Here is a 16,630-nt window from a genome sequence, read left to right on the forward strand (position 1 = left end):
ATATTATGCAAAGAATGTTCTCTCAGGAGAAGTCCATCGTGCTGGGAACATTGAACGGAAAGAGAAAGTTTCAGTGGCCAGCAGTAAATCGTATGGGCTCTGTTATAGCGGTGATTGAAGATCTACATCCTGGAGAAAATCTACAGTATGTGGATACTAACAGTCAACACTGAATTGATGGTTTATAATAAAATCAAAGCTTTCGTTGTCTCCTCTTGCTGAGCTGAGACATACATAAGGGAAGAAGGATTTTCTGCTTCTCCTACTGTTTTAAAATGTCTCATGCAGGGCTGTGGTTTCAAGCAGAGAACTTGGATCAAGTCCTCCTGGATCGTGGAGGTCAGCTGATGAGCGTCGGGCTAGCTAATGTCATTTCACACAGCTTAGCTCACGGGATTGCTCTGAGAATAAAAGAGCTAAGAGTGAGATGGAGTACTCTCTGGAGATAAGGTGGCATAGAAATAAATGATTAGCTGCTCAGATACAGGGGAAAAAATCAGGGCTGGTAACAGAAAAAGAAGTGATGGTCCAGGCCAGAGGTGTCTAACCTGGACAATATTAAGACTTGTGAACTTCAACTCCCAGAATTCCCTTAGCCCGCCATGCGGATTGAAGTCTGGGAGTTGAAGTCCACCGGTCTTAAGGTTGCCTATGTTGGACACCCTGATCTAGACACAAACTAGCTTAAATGAAGGTACAACAACCACAAGGGGAAGAAGGGAAGAACGTACACATTCTGCTTTGGTTTTGTGCAACCAAACATCCCCATCTAAGAGATATAGATCTGCATTGTACTCTAGCATTCATCGCAGTTAGGGGTCCACAACAAGGCCCGATGCAGGTGCCACAACACCACAAAACTATCACCAGGTGTTCCTCCTGGCCCTGCCCTTTAGGGATAACTGGTGAAAACTGAAAATATTTGAAAATGGCCAGCATCTCATGAGATGGCCCTAATTCTGTGACATTTCAACATTCTCACGTGGGGTTTCAGACAAGAACACCAAAATATTGGGAGGCCTACAGGATTGCAGAAAATGACACAAGGGTGCCTAGCAACTGATGTTACTGATTCTAAATAGCTCACTTGGTCTTCCTTTGTAAAGAGGCAATGCTTGGAATTGATAATGTCTCCAAGCAAGAGATTCTTAGCAGCCCTACAGGAGCTTCCGTATGGATCTTCAGCTTCCTTCTTCCTTCTGGTCGTGACACAAAAATGCTTCCCTAACCCATTTTTAAAGGCCATATTTTCACACAACTGCCTTTATCTCATCCTTGGCTAACTACCGAGTGGACCTGAATTTATCTTTTATCATTCCTGTGTTACAGGAAGAGTTTTCCACAGTCTTGCTGACCATGCGCAACTCTTCATTGATGATATTAGTGAGGACAAGTTCAGGGCAGTGGATTTGCCAATTTTTTATTTATTTAAATACTGCCTTTATTATTGTTATAAATAACTCAAGGCAGTGAATGTATCCAATGCAGCAGCAATCCCCAAGCTTTCTAATTCGGTGGATCGGTGGAGGCAGTGGCAGCAGTAGCGGTGGCGGGGGAGAGAGATGGTTTGTTGCCCGTGTGTATGCCACTTTTACAAGTGCAGCTTCATGCACACGTGCTGGAACACACACGCTTGCCCATCACTTCCGCAGCCCGGTTCTGAACAGGCTGCAACCTAGTACCAGACTGCAGACCTGGGGTTGGGGACTCCTGCAATACGGGGTCCAATCTGGATATTGCATATCCTGATATGAATGAACCTTTATTATCAAAGTACAACCATGTATACATTGAGACTGGCTGAGCCTCCCTTCATGCCCCCCCAACCCATAGTGACAACAAACCCACCATCTTGTTACACCATGTGAGCTAATTGCACAACACACCGGCCTTGTAAGTCAATCATACATAAAATTATAAAATTATTTCCCATTCAAGAGCCTGACAGCCCATGGATAGAAGCTGTTCTTCAGCCTGTTGGTACAGCTGGCTATACTCCTGTATCTGCTACCCGATGGTAGGAGAGTAAAGAAGTACCGACCAGGGTGTGAGTCGTCCCTGAGAATTTATCTCACTCTTCCAAGGCAGCGAGCCCTGGCAATGTCATCCAGTGGTGTCAGGGAACAGCCCACAATGCCTTGTGCTATGCTCACCACCCTCTGTAATACTTTCCTATATGCGGCTGTCAGGCCAGCATACCAAACCACAATGCAACACGAGAGGACACTCTCTATAGTAGACTGGTAAAAGAAGGTCATTAGCCGTTATTCTACCCTGTTCTTCCGCAAGACCCTGAGCAAGTGGAGTCTCTGTTGGGCCTTTCTGGCCACCTGGGTTGTATTAACTTTCCAGGTAAGATCTTCACAGAGGTAGATATCCAGTGTATCCTGTGTCTACCTCCTATTTTCCCCACAACAACCACCCTGTGGGTTGTTGAGCTCAGAAAGAGTGACTGGCCCCAAGTCATCCACCACATTTCTCATGCCCAAAGTTGGACTAGAACTCACGGTCTCCTTGTGAATGTCTAATGGAAAGCAAACTCGGGCAGCACTGTTCAGAATCTCTTCCATTTTGGCTGTTCTGCCCATCCTAAAAACCAAACCCAAGAAAAAGCCAACAATTTTGGCTCCTCCCAAAGTTACTCTGAGGGCCATAAAACTTACACTTCCAAGCCCTGAAAAATGGAAATATCTGACTACTTTCCAATGGGACTAGAACTCACAGTCTCCTGGTGATTGGACCAGAGTCATCCAGCTGACCTTTATGCTTGAGGTGGGTCTAGAATTTACTGTCTCCCGGCTTCTAGGCTAACCTGACGCCCTAGGGTTGGTTTACACTCTTGCGTTACTGCACATCAGGGAAAATCTGTGTCTGTTGTTCAGGGACAGTTGCATAGCTGTTGCATTTATACTCCTGCAAATGTTAACGTGCTCAAACAACAAAGCACACAAAACACAGAAGACATCAACCAATCAGCTTCTTTTTTTAACCTCCCTCTCCACAAAACAACCCTCCATCCATTCCAGCATCATTTATCTTTTTTTTTAAAAGTGTATGGCTGGGTTTGTACATCACACCTATGCATAACATGATTTCTTGGTTTTGGCTCATGTACTGGTAGTCCTCAACTTACAGCCATTCATTTTGCAACTAGTTGAAGTTGCATCAACAATGAAAAGGTGACTTATAATTGGTCCTTGCACTTTCAATTGTCAGAGCATCCCCAAGGCCACGTGATCAAAAGTTGGACAATTGGCAACTGGCACGTATTTGCGATGGTTGCTGCATCCCAGGGCCATGTGGAAGCTACCTGTGACCTTCCCACCTGGTTACAGACAGGTAAAGTCAACAGGGGAAGCTGAATTTGCTTAACAACCATGTGATTCACTTAACAACCATGGCAAAAAAGGCCGTAAGGAGTGTGACCTAACAAACGCCCTGCTTAGAAATGAAAATTCTGGTGTGGTCCTAAGTTAAGCACTACTCATATGTCAGCACAGCTGTTATTACCTCCTCAAAAATTATAGTTAAAGTAAGCTATGGCTTGGCTGAAGTGCATAAGTTCATTCATCTTCACAATAGCTTTAGAAAAACAGCATTATTTTGTCCTTTCATTTATATCAGGAAGGCTAAGGAAGCCAGGTAGCAGTTTACTTAGGATCAAACAGGAAGGCCGTGATTGAGAGAAGAGTAGGAGCTCATGGCTGATGCATTTAAGCATTGCTCCATTTCTCCCATTATGTGAATTCAGTATGCTACGCACACCTAAATGTTGAAAAATTAGGTTGTAAGAAATTCCTATATTATTTCAGCAGAGTGATGGTGCCAATGTCAAGGGTGGACAATGAGTAAATAAAAACAACGCTGCTTTGTTTCCAGTTTGCCTTTTATTAGCCCCAGTGTTCAAGGCTGGATCCTCTGTAGGAAGGACGGCTCCAAAGCAAAGTTGAGGCAGATCAACTTTTCTTTCCTTTCCTTTTCAGGATAAAGGAGGGGTGGGAAATATAACAGGGCAGGGGAGGGTAGTATCCTTGGATGTTGAAGGAACTTATTACACTAATCTCTCTGGTAGCAGAGAAGGCTGTCCGCTACTCTGCTCTCTCTCTCCAACCTCTTGTTGCTGCGTCTGATTTCTACCGCAAGGATACTTATCCCAGTGGAAACCAATGGCATCAATGACGGAACCGGAACGACCACTGAAGTAACGCAGGACGGTGCTTGGGAAGAGCGGTGCCCCACTGAAACTGGTGCCGTCATCCCGACCGAAAGGAAAGTAGCGGCCCCGGTTAGTGACAAAGACCAATTTCTGGACATAACTTCTGTATTTTCCAGATACTTGAATGACGGACTCCCCTGGGTGCAGGAAGATTTCCTCCAAATCTCCCGAATTGCCACCAACGTAGTTACTCCAATCTTTTCCGTAACGGACCTGCAAGCTAGAATATATAAACAGGGTCTTGGTTCTCTCGGATCAGTTTCAATCTGTGAAGTATGAGTTTCCAGATTAAAATCATATTATTACCCATAAAAAGGCATCTTAGTTTCCTTAATAGATTTCCTCTGAGAAGAACAACATACGACATACGACCGACAATCTTTGCTGGCCTGGAGAGTTTCTAGTTGTTTTGGAACTGTTGGAGAGACCGTTAAAAGTCGTTGACGCTGTTTTTATTTTTTTATTTTTATTTTAATTCCATTTATATCCCGCCCTTCTCCGAAGACTCAGGGCGGCTTACAAGCTTAGCAGTAGCCTTCATTCTATGTATATGCCTGCTTATTAGGGCTTTCACACACACCCCAAGCGGCATTATTACAAAGTCAGCTTAATTGGCCCCAACAATCTGGGTCCTCATTTTACCTACCTCGGAAGGATGGAAGGCTGAGTCAACCTTGAGCCTGGTGGGACTCGAACCTGCACTAATTGCAGGCAGCTGGTGTTACTTAAGGAGGCATTAGCCCACTGCTCCACCAAGGCTCTGTTTGAATTTGTTCTACCAGCAGCAAGATCTGACTGCTGGCCTAGTGATGGATTGTATTGCAAATCAGGGCTGTTTCCAGAGGAGGAGAGGACCTGGAGCTTATGGAGCGAAGGAACTGGATGAGGCTGTCGGCAGGCCTAGAGGAAGAGAGAGAGGCTTTTGGAGGAGTTGGTGGCGGCGGCAGCAGCATGCTCCATGGGTGAAAAGAAGCAAGGCCTCTTTAAAGAAAAGGTGGAAGAGTCAGGATCAGAAAAAGGAAAGAAGTCGAGGTTGTCAGAATACAAGCTAACTTGAGGGCTAGTCCACATGGAGCCCCATTTCCATCTGTCCTGTTTGCCATCGTTCACTCCCTAGAGACTAAAATGGACAATGTGAAATTTGAGCGGGCCACGAACAAGGAGTATATATTGGAGGTGGTGACCCTTTGCGAGCTGTATGCAACGAAATTTCATTTTGATGTATGCCGATTGGTGTACATTCAAAGTGACAATAAAGTTATCATTATCACAATGAAGAAATGAGCAATTGGGGGGGAGAAAGGGAGGTTAGAAGCTGAGGCTACCTTTGCAATAACTCTTCTTAAAATTCTGTGAAAAATGTCGAGACACCTGCTCAATGAAGCTTTTGTTTGGTCTTAATTACACCTACACTGATCAAAGGGAGAACCGGCTTAATGATGACTAAACCAACATCGGGAACAGTCTTTATTTCCAACAAATGTAGAAATTATCCCTGGGCTGTTAGAAACCTTTCTCTGAGAGTCCAATTGCTCGCATACTAAACCACACAGGTTATTCATTTCATCAACGTTCAGCTGAGTAATCCTATAGTTACTCTGCCATGGGTTGGAAGAAGAGCCACTGGGCAATTCAAAATGAAACAACGGAAGAATCTAGATGAAGATTTCTCAAGCTTGGCAACTTGAAGTTGCATGGACCTCAACTCCCAGAATTCCCCAACCAGCATTCCATACTTCCCTGATCTTCTAGGTTGGGTAGATGTGATTGGGAAAACGCAGTCATTCAAATGATGTGGTCCCTATGTTAGATTTGATCCAGTGTCTTATCCCAAAGATACTATAGTGTAGATGAGTGTTTCTCAAGCTTGGCAACTTGAAGATGTGTGGATCTCCAGTCCCAGAATTCCCCAGCCAGCATAGAAATGCTATGGATCCCTTCTCCTAAAGAAATCCCTCCAGCAAGACAAAAAAGGGCCTTCTCCATGGTGGCTGCCTCCATGTGGAACATCATCCACGTGGGGATAATATTGACTTCCACGTTCTTTCACAAGGCCCCTAAGTTAAGGATTTGACAAGAGGCTGGAGACCCCAAAGTGGGATGGAGTCCATCAAGTAACTTCTTTGTTTATGGTCAACTGGGAGGGTAGGAGGTTATTGCTTTTTATTGTTTTACATTGGCCTTTTATCTTTGCAAGCTCCTTGGAATCACTGAGATTGAGTTGGGCGGCCATATCAATTTTCTTAAATAACTAAGATTGAGTATCCCATTTCCAAGCTGAATCTGATAACAAGCAGAGTAATTCAGTTTCAGATCCAGCACCTAGTTCTCAGAACTATGGCTTTAATATGATATAGCCTATTATCTCTCTGGACTCACCAATGATTAACAAGCAAAAAACATTGGATTTAAGTATAGTAACTGGGGAAGGAAAGAGAAGAAAAGGATGACCACCAGTCGAGATGGTTCCACTGTTGGAAGATCTGAAGGACAGGTCAGGGAGAGGTTATCATGAAGAAAACCTACTTATGGAGTCACAAGGAATTCACACCAGCCTAATGGCACATAATCATAATTAAGCCATTGACAAGCAATATTTTTGTAAGCAAGGTTTAATCACTACTCTGCTGTGTACAACAGGGGTTCCCAACTCCTGGTCTACAGACCACTACCAGTCCATGGCCCGTTGGAATTGGGCTGTGTAAGTGATGAGCAAATGCACAAAGCTCCATATGCACATTCATGGGATTAGGTTGCATGTACAAAACCATCCCCCACCCCCCCACTGCTACCATCCGCCACTGCCCCTGCTGATCCCCACAGCCAGAAAAGTTAGGGACAGCTGGTGTACAAGTCTGATTCTAGGAATATCCACAAATTGGAATTGTGGCAAACGTAAGTTTTCACATTTGTCCATGAAACTGATTCAGGCAATTTCTAAAACCTGAAACGGAGCCAAAATCCAACGGAAGGAAAACAAAAGTTATCTCCAAGCCCTTCCCTCTTCCACGTGAACAGAAAAGATTTCTAGAACAGGGGTCCTTAACCATGGCCACATGAAGACTTGTGGACTTCAACTTCCAGAATTCTCCAACCAGTCATGACCCAGATTAACCTTCCCCGCCAACCTGGCTTCAGATGAACTGACTAAAAATCCCATCAGGCTTGGCCAGCATAGCCATCTCTGAATTGGTTGAATTCTGGGAGTTGAAATCCACAAGTCTTAAAATGACCAAGGCTGGAGACTTCTGCTCTAGAGAACAAAGATCCTTATGATCAGTGCTTTTTTTGTTAAAAAAAGAAAAGGTGCCGGAACTCACACACGTCATACAACCCGCCTTGCCTACCCTACAAGGTTCAATCCAAAAAAGGTGCTGGAACTCCGTTCTGAGCATTCTATGACAAAAAAAGCCCTCCTTATGATGAAAGTTGTTTGTGTACGCATCCTACATGCAATAAGTTTAAGTTTTAAGTTTTACATAGTGTAGCTGAAATCCTTCCTCTTTTTATATGTCCTGCGTACGTGGTCATTACTGCCATCTTAACCTCTTTCAAGTCCTTCCTTGAGATATCCCTACATATACAAGTACATTTTAGATTTTACGGACTGATTGCTTTAATTAATTTAATTTCTTTTATAGTTTTGGAAGTGTAAGCTGCCCAGAGTCATTGATTGGGATGGGTGCTGTGGAAATGGAATAAGTAAATAAATAGGCTTCTGTTTATATTTATCTTGGATGTTTTGATTGCAAAATGCCTTTTATTGTTTTATTAATATTGGAAATGTAAGTCACCCAGAGTCACTGAGCTGGGCAGCTATAGAAATTAAATAAACAAATCTGATCTGCTTCCCCACAAAATTGTGTTGACACAGGAACTACAGTATATAGGGAAGGCCCTTCTTTGTGGTCTTACTAGAGGGACCGCCTGAGGAGAGGGGACCCATAGCATTCCCTATTTCCGTGCTTTGGTGAGTTGGGTAGATGTGACCGGTAAAAGACAGCCCGTCAAATAACGTGGTCCCAAGCCATTATTATTACTATTCCCTAGGTTAGAATTCATCCAGTGTCTTATCCCAAAGATACTCTAGTGAAGATGAGAGTTTCTCAAGCTTGGCAATTTGACAATGCACGGGCTTAGACTCCCAGAATTCCCCAACCACCCATACCCCACAAAGTTGTGTTGACGCAGCATCTTTCCATTTCCACCAACCCAAGCAGTATTTTCCTTCCTCATCATACATAATCTTGAGCCACAGCCCTCTTTCCCATTCACGTACTTACCCCGTAATGTACCGAGAGTTAACCCGGATCCTTATGGCCGTTATGGGCCCCTCAAGTTGGTTCCCAGAATGAGAAAAGCGCTTTCCACCTTGCCCCCCATACTCCCCAGAAAAAGAGGAACTCCGAGGAGACTCTGAAATAAGATTGGGGGGGGGGAGAGAGAGAAAGGATTGAGCTGTGGTAGGGGGCCTGTGGGTAATAGCCCCACTCCATGTGGAACAGCCTTTCCTTGAATTTACCTGCATCGAGGGTGAGGCCACATGAGAGGATGAAAATGATGATGAAACAACCCTTCCTGGAAAGACAATTGCATATAAAGTCAATAAGCTACATTATCTTTCCTATTACAGGTAGTCCTCGACTTACGATCATTTGTTTAGTGACCATTCCGTTACTGAAGTGACTTTCAGCCCTTCCTCACAATTACAACCATTACTGCATTCCCCATGGTCATGTGATCAAAATTTGGGCACTTGGCAACGGGCATATATTTATGACCGTCGCAGCAATCTGAGGGCCACGTGACGGCCATTTGCAACCTTCCCAGCTGGCTTCTGACAAGGCAAAGTCAGTGGGGGGAAGTTGGATTTGCTTAACGACCATGTGATTCCCTTAGCAACTTCAATGAGTCACTTGACCATGTGGGGGGAAAAACCCCAAACCCATAATATTAAAGAAGAAGAAGAAGAAGAAGAAGAAGAAGAAGAAGAAGAAGAAGAAGAAGAAGAAGAAGAAGAAGAAGAAGAAGAAGAAGAAGAAGAAGAAGAAGAAGAAAAAGAAGAAGAAGAAGAAGAAGAAGAAGAAGAAGAAGAAGAAGAAGAAGAAGAAGAAGAAGAAGAAGAAGAAGAAGAATGAGAGAGTGAAGATCTTGTGAGACTTCCGAATACAGACAGATCGCCATTTGGAACACAACACGCCAGATATCGCAGTCGTAGAGAACCGAAGCATACAGTTGATTGATATCGCTGTACCAGGAGATGCCAGAGTCGAAGAAAAAGAACTAGAAAAAATTACGAAATACCGCAACCTGGTCATCAAAACTGTAATGTAGTGTGATTATGGATGAAACATGTAACAGTGATACCCATTGTCATCGGGGCACTGGGAAGTATGTCCAAACATTTTGCAGAATACATCAAGAAATTGCAGCTTCCTGTAATAACTCCAGCAAAGCTACGAAAAACTGCGCTACTTGGAACATCTTACATTTTAAGGAGATACCTGGTTGATACCTAGGATGCTGGCAGCAACCCGTGCCAGTCAATTTGAGTGTTCAGTTGACTGAGTTTCATGTTTAATGAATAAAAGTTATATGATGATGATGATGATGATGATGATGATGATGATGATGATGTTGGAAGGGACCTTGGAGGTCATTTAGTCCAACCCCCTGCTCAGGCAGGAAACATTATACCATTTCAGACAAATGGCTGTCTAGTCTCTTCTTTAAAACTTCCAGTGTTGGAGCATTCACAGCTTCTGGAGGCAGGTTGTTCCACTGGTTAATTGTTCTAACTGTCAGGAAGTTTCTCCTTAGTTCTAGGTTGTTCTCTCCTTGATTAGTTTCCATCCTTTGCTTCTTGTCCTGGCTTCAGGTGCTTTGGAGAATAGCTTGACTCCCTCTTGTTTGTGGTAGCCCCTGCTACCACTGCTATCATGTCACCCCTCATCCTTCTCTTCATTAGATTAACATACTCAATTCCAGCAACCGTTCCTTATATGATTTATCCTCCAGTCCCCCTCTTCTCTCAACATCTTTTTTACATCGTGGTGACCGAAACTAGATGCAGTATGCCCAGTGCTTTTTTTGTAAAAGAAAAAGGTGCTGGAACTCACACATGTCATACAACCCGCCTTGTCTACCCTACCATCACAAAAAGGTGCCGGAACTCCGTTCTGAGCGTTCTATGAGGAAAAAAGCCCTGAGTATTCCAAGTGTGGCCTTGCCAAGGTGTTATAAATTGATATTAACACTTCATGTGATCTTGATTCTATCCCTCGGTTAATGCAGCCTAGCACTGTGTTGGCTATTTAGGCAGCTGCAGCACACTGCTGGCTCATATTTAAGTGATTGTCCACTAGGACTCCGAGATCCCTCTCACAGTTACTACTATTGAGCAAGGTACCACCTATATTATGCCTATGCATTTGGTTTTTCTCGCATGTTTAGGTCTGTGTCATGTATGTGTTTCACTTTGAGAGCGGGAAACTAAATTTCATTTTTCCTGTGTGCCGTTGTGCCCACAGTAAAAAATGACAACAAAGATTATCTAAATCTAAATGTAGAACCTTACTTTTTCACCATTGAATTTCATTTTGTTAGATAGTGCCCATGTCCAGATCCTCCTGTACAGTGCTTTTTTTGTGAAAGAAAAAGGTGCCGGAAGTCACACATGTCATACAACCCACCTTGCCTACCCTACAAGGTTCCATCCAAAAAAGGTGCCGGAACTCCGTTCTGAGCGTTCTATGAGAAAAAAAGCCCTGCTCCTGTAACTTAAGCCTATCTTCTGGAGTGTTGGCTATTCCTGCCAGCTTGGTGTCGTCTGCAAATTTGATGAGTTCCCCATCTATCCCCTCATCCAAGTCATTGATGAAGATGTTGAAAAGCACTGGGCCCAGAACAGAGCCCTGGGGCACCCCACTACACACTACACACATGACTCACTTACAGTAACTGCCTTGCTTAGCAATGGAAATTCTGGTCCCAATTGTGGTCATTAAGTCGAGGACTGGCTGTATATTGCAACACTGCCCTTTTCCCCATCGTAGCAGGCATACTTCCAATCTGCTCGCTGTATTTCTTGCAATATCTCCAAGGGTGACTCAAGGTTAAACATTAGTCACCGAAGCCTTAAGATTCCTCACGCCCCAATTTTTACAGAGGAACACAGGGCTTAATGGCGGAGCTTTAAAATCCAATTCTACCGTGCTCTCTACAAATCCCAGACTGACCTTCTCTTTCCAGAAGGCTGCTGCTGGAAAGAACTCCAGAGCCACCGGGATGTAAAAAAAGCATGACCATTTATGGGTCACCTCTATCAGCGCAAGTTTCGAGATTTAGAAACTATCCGGGCTCCCTCTTGACCACTGAAGCAATTCAGTTTCCTTTGATTGTGTTAAACAAAAAAAAACCTTGTCCCATTTCTTACTTACATTGTGACCAACGCAGTCCCAGGTTTGGAGATCTGGGGCTATCTCCTGAAAAGTCCCCCACGGGAGCCTTCAACCTGTTTTATACTGGTTTCAAGGCCCCGTATGAACCACCATATCTTGGGAACAGGCCTGCTGGATCAACATCATCATTTCTTATAGATTTCTTGGGCTGGCACTTTCCTGGAAGTCACCCAAGGAACCTTCCCCCCCTTTCCTGGCTGCCTGGTGGCCCCAGCTTGCATTCAAATGAATTCTAGGATAGGCCTATCCTTCTGACCAACTTTGCTAAGGAATGGCCCTTGTCTGAAGGTGTTTTACAAACTGGTTTGAAGGAAGCAAAGCTTTTCAAGCTGCTCATTGTTAGTAAACTGAGAAGACCCAAAGGTTACCTGTGGAGATCCATAGTTCACCTGAACAGCTGACATAGCTGGTCCTCTCTGATCTAATGTTTCGTGTAGGTATGTATCGAAAACTCTCATGTATTTTTAAAAATGAGGAAGAGCAAGAAAAACAAGTAATTCAGGATTCATACAGGGACCACCTGGAAGAAAGATGAAATGACAGATATCTTAAAAATTGGAGGCAAGAGAATACTCTAGGGCAGGGGTGTCCTACTGCCGCCCAACAGGCCAGATGCATCATGGTGAAACCGTGTCCACCCCATTGCTGGCCATGGGAAAAAAGTCACCATACGTTGTGATATGTGTTTCTCAACCTTAGCAACTTTAAGATAGGTGGGCTTGTTGGCTGGGGAATTCTGGAACTTGAAGTCCACCCACCTTGGTTGCCAAGGTTAAGAAACACTGAGGATAAGCACCACTCCACAGAGAGTCTCCATTCAAAGATTGCACTCTACCAATCTACACACATGAAGCCAGATTCCCCCTAATGTTGCAATTCTCCACTGGCTCTTGATCATTTTGTATGTCAGATGCTGTCAAGGGAAAGAGCAACACAGGGACTGGCCATTTTGTAGGCAATCTGTCTTGTCATATATTTTTTGGATATCCTACTAATACCACTACTTTGTCACAGGTTCTGTTAAGAATTCCCAAGTCAGCAGACTCCAGAAGATCAGGTCAATACATACACAAAGACTCAGAGGCTAGTAATCCCTGGTTTCTCTTCTACTCTTTCCTACTATACCTTTATTTCTCCCCCCCACCCCCTTTCTCTCTCTCTCTCTCTCTCTCTCTCTCTCTCTCTCTCTCTCTCTCTCTCTCTCTCTCTCTCTCTCTCTCTCTCTCTCTCTCTCTCTCACACACACACACACACACACACACACACACACACACACACACACAGACTGTGTGCGAAAGAACAGGTGTTGGCCATTTTATAGGCAAACTGTCCTCTCAAATCTGCAAACTTTTGAATCAGATTTGGAAGTTAAGTGGCAGTCCGTGCATATACATATTCCAAATGACCTGGGCACTGCATTCTGCACCTGTCAAATAAATACATCAAAGTACTCTGAATATGAGGTCACCAAGGCCTGAGCAGATTATGTCCAGGAAAAGTCACAGCTGACATATCAGCTGAAGCTGATAACAGGTACTCCTGCCCTCCAACAGCAGTTCAAGAGTTTGTGGTTCCTGAAAAGAGGACACCCCCCATTTGAACAGTTAGAATTCCTGCTCCCAGTTTTTGTACCTGGGGAACTATCCATCTGAATGGCCTTTGTTTTACCAGGATGGAATTTGTTTATCTCCCCTCAACAATACCACCCCTGTTGCCGGACATTCGTTCAAAACATACTAGGAGCCCTCAATTTACAATCATAACTGGGACCAGAATTTCTATTGCTAAATAAGGCATTTTTAAGTTGTTAAATGAATCATGTGGTCGTTAAACTGGAATCGGCTTCTCCTTTCCTTCGCTTGTCAAAAGCCTTCAGGGAAGGTTGCAAATGGCAATCACACAATCTGGGGATGCTAAAACTGTTGTAAATGCACGCTAGTTGCTAAGCACCCCGGTTTTGATCACCTGACTGTGATTGTTTTTCCAGCACTGTTGCAACTTAGGTCACTAAACAAATAAAACTAGCTGTAGAACTTTTCCTAATTTAGGTGTCATCAGTGCATTGATACCAAATAGATGCAAAACATCTGACGACTGCCCCAGCAGCCTCATAAAGGTGCTAAATAGCTTTTGGATCAAAACTAATAACTGGTGGCTCCAGGCAGCATGGCTGTCAGTCACAGTGAAGAGAAATGATTACTCAGTGCTACTCCTTGAACGTAACCTTAAGTGCTCAGCCTCTAAATCATGGAGTTAATTCAGGAGAATAGGGTTACTGATCTCATCAAAGGCTGCTGAGGGATCCAATAGGATCAGTGGAGTCGTGCTCTCTTTTAGTCCTGCAGGAGATTACCAAGCAGGGCCACCCAGATTAATTCTGTTCCAAAGCCAGTTCTATCTGGCTTTTAAATGTCCTCAAAGAACATCTGTACAAAAAAAATCAGCTCAAGCACTTTGCTCAAATGATGGGGGATGGACACTGAGCAGTAGTCAACCTCTGAGCCAGGAAAGGCTCTTTAGAAATGGGTGGTCTACAGGGAGTCCGTGACTTATGGCAATTGGGATAATAATAATAATAATAATAATAATAATAATAATAATAATAATAATAATAATAATAATAAGAAGAAGAAGAAGAAGAAGAAGAAGAAGAAGAAGAAGAAGAAGAAGAAGAAGAAGAAGAACAACAACAACAACAACAACAACAACAACAACAACAATGTTGGAAGGGACCTTGGAGGTCATCTAGTCCAACCCCCTGCTCAGGCAGGAAACCCTAAGCATTTCAGACAAATGGCAGTCCAATCTCTTCCTAAAGACTTCCAGTGTTGGAGCATTCACAGCTTCTGGAGGCAGGTTGTTCCACTGATTAATTGTTCTGTTAGGAAGTCTCTCCTTAGTTCTAGGTTGCTTCTCTCTTTGGTTAGTTTCCATCCATTTCTTCTTGTTCTGCCTTCAGGTGCTTTGGAGAAGAGCTTGACTCCCTCTTCTTTGTGGCAGCCCCTGAGATATTGGAACACTGCTATCATGTCACCCCTCACCCTTCTCTTCATTAGATTAACATACTCATTTCCAGCAACTGTTCCTTATATGATTTATCCTCCAGTCCCCTGATCATCTTTGTTGCTCTTCTCTCCACATCTTTTTTACATCGTGGTGACCGAAATTAGTTCTGAGCGTTCTATGAGGAAAAAAGCCCTGCCCCTAGTCCTTCTCTTCATTAGATTAGACATACCCAATTCCAGCAACTGTTCCTTATATGTTTTAGCCTCCAGTCCCCTGATCAGAGAAGAATTTAGAACAGTGGAAATTCTAGAATTTCCACTGTTAAGCAAGGAGGTTGTTATAAGACTCACACCTGATTTTATGACCATTTCTACCATGATTGCTAAGCAAATCACTGCAAATGTGACTCATATGGCTGTTGAGTGAATTTGGCTTCCCCCATTGACTTTGCTTGTCAGAAACCAGCTGGGAAGGTTGCAAATGATGATCACATGATCTGGGATGCACAACAGTCATACATGCCAGTTGCCGGGTGCGCCAATTTTGATCAAGTGACCGTGGGGATGCTGCAATGGTCAGGTGAAGATTGCTTGTTGAAGTCACTTTTTCAATGCTTTTGCAACTTTGGTCACTAAACGAATGGCTGCAAGTCAAGGTCTACCTTTCTTCTTTACAGCCTGCCGTGTCCTTCCACTCTGCAAAAACCTGTTGATTTCTCTCCTCAATGACTAAGTCAATTTCTAATGCTTAGCTCAAATACAAGAGGATTTGCAGACGTTAAAGAAAGCACATGGTAGACTTTACAGCTATTATGCATCCCGTTTATGTCTTCAGGATTCAAAGATTTGAAAACTACCCCAAACAAATGAGAGCAAATGGCACATTGGAGTCCTCCGTAAGTATCACATCAAAATGCTGCTTTTAATATAAACTATGGTGAGCTTGTACCGCATTTCAGTGTGATTTATACTTCTACATTATGATGCGTATAGATGAATCTATGCAAAGTTAATGCAAATCAGCGTCCTCTATTGTCTTTCTTTAATGATGAATTTCCTCTTTTATGGAGATGTATAAACAGAACTGATGAAGATGGAGGATAGAGTTAAGAGATGAATTTCATGTAAATATTCACCAGGAAGTAAAGCCTGGTGAGTTCAATAAAAACAATAGGTGGATTTCTCATTTTAGCAAAAGTGGCTGTTAACACCCGCTATGACAGAACAGGCACTACCAGTAGTTCTCAATCTTTTCTTCATCACGGACCCCCTTTAAATAGCTTTTGTGGCCAAAGATCAGGGGTCTTCAAACTTGGCCCTTTTATAACTTGTGGACTTCAACTCCCAGAATTCCTCAGCCAGCATGCCAGGCTGAGGAATTCTGGGAGTTGAAGTCCACAAGTCATAAAAGGGCCAGGTTTGAAGACCCCTGCCATAGACCAAGGCCATGGACCACCAAGACCTAACTCAAAATTTAAATCATAACATTTCTTCAAGCCTTTGTGGACGCCCTGTGACATCATGCCCCCCCAGGGTCCACAGACCACAGGTTGAGAACCACTGGACTATACCATTTCTCACCGGAGATAATGGGGAAGTTGTGATTTATACACATCACTCTGTGTAACACTGATGGGGTCAGAATAACACACTTAGCCTATAGAAATCTGGTGCCTTTCCTGACTTCTGATTATCTTCCTGTCCTTGAATTGGCAGAAAACTATCCAGTCATAACATTTGCTATTTCTATCTCCAATTCCTACTAGATCTATAAATGGGGCTGGAATGTCTGTTGCTAAGCAAAGTGGTCATTAAGTAATTTCTTGACTTCACTTTGAAATGTTGAGACTTTGGGGGAAAAAGTGCAAAGAAGAACAACTAAGATGATAAAAGGCCTGGAGACTAAAATATATGAAGAACGGTTGCAGGATTTGGGTATGGCCAGTCTA

General features: G+C 43.4%; 1 protein-coding gene across 1 annotated transcript; it reads right to left on the reverse strand.

Moving 5' to 3' along the window:
• Positions 1 to 4,051: 4,051 nt before the first annotated feature.
• On the reverse strand, positions 4,052 to 12,058 carry ZG16 (zymogen granule protein 16; the record flags this gene model as incomplete). The annotated part of the gene is made up of 4 exons (XM_083377426.1): positions 4,052 to 4,436; positions 8,500 to 8,632; positions 8,739 to 8,794; positions 12,045 to 12,058. 4 exons carry the CDS (start codon positions 12,056 to 12,058, stop codon positions 4,052 to 4,054), a joined length of 588 nt encoding a protein of 195 aa, XP_083233552.1.
• Positions 12,059 to 16,630: the final 4,572 nt, after the last annotated feature.

This window comes from Vipera ursinii (genome assembly GCF_947247035.1).
Source record: "Vipera ursinii genome assembly, chromosome: Z".
NCBI lineage: Eukaryota > Metazoa > Chordata > Lepidosauria > Squamata > Viperidae > Vipera > Vipera ursinii.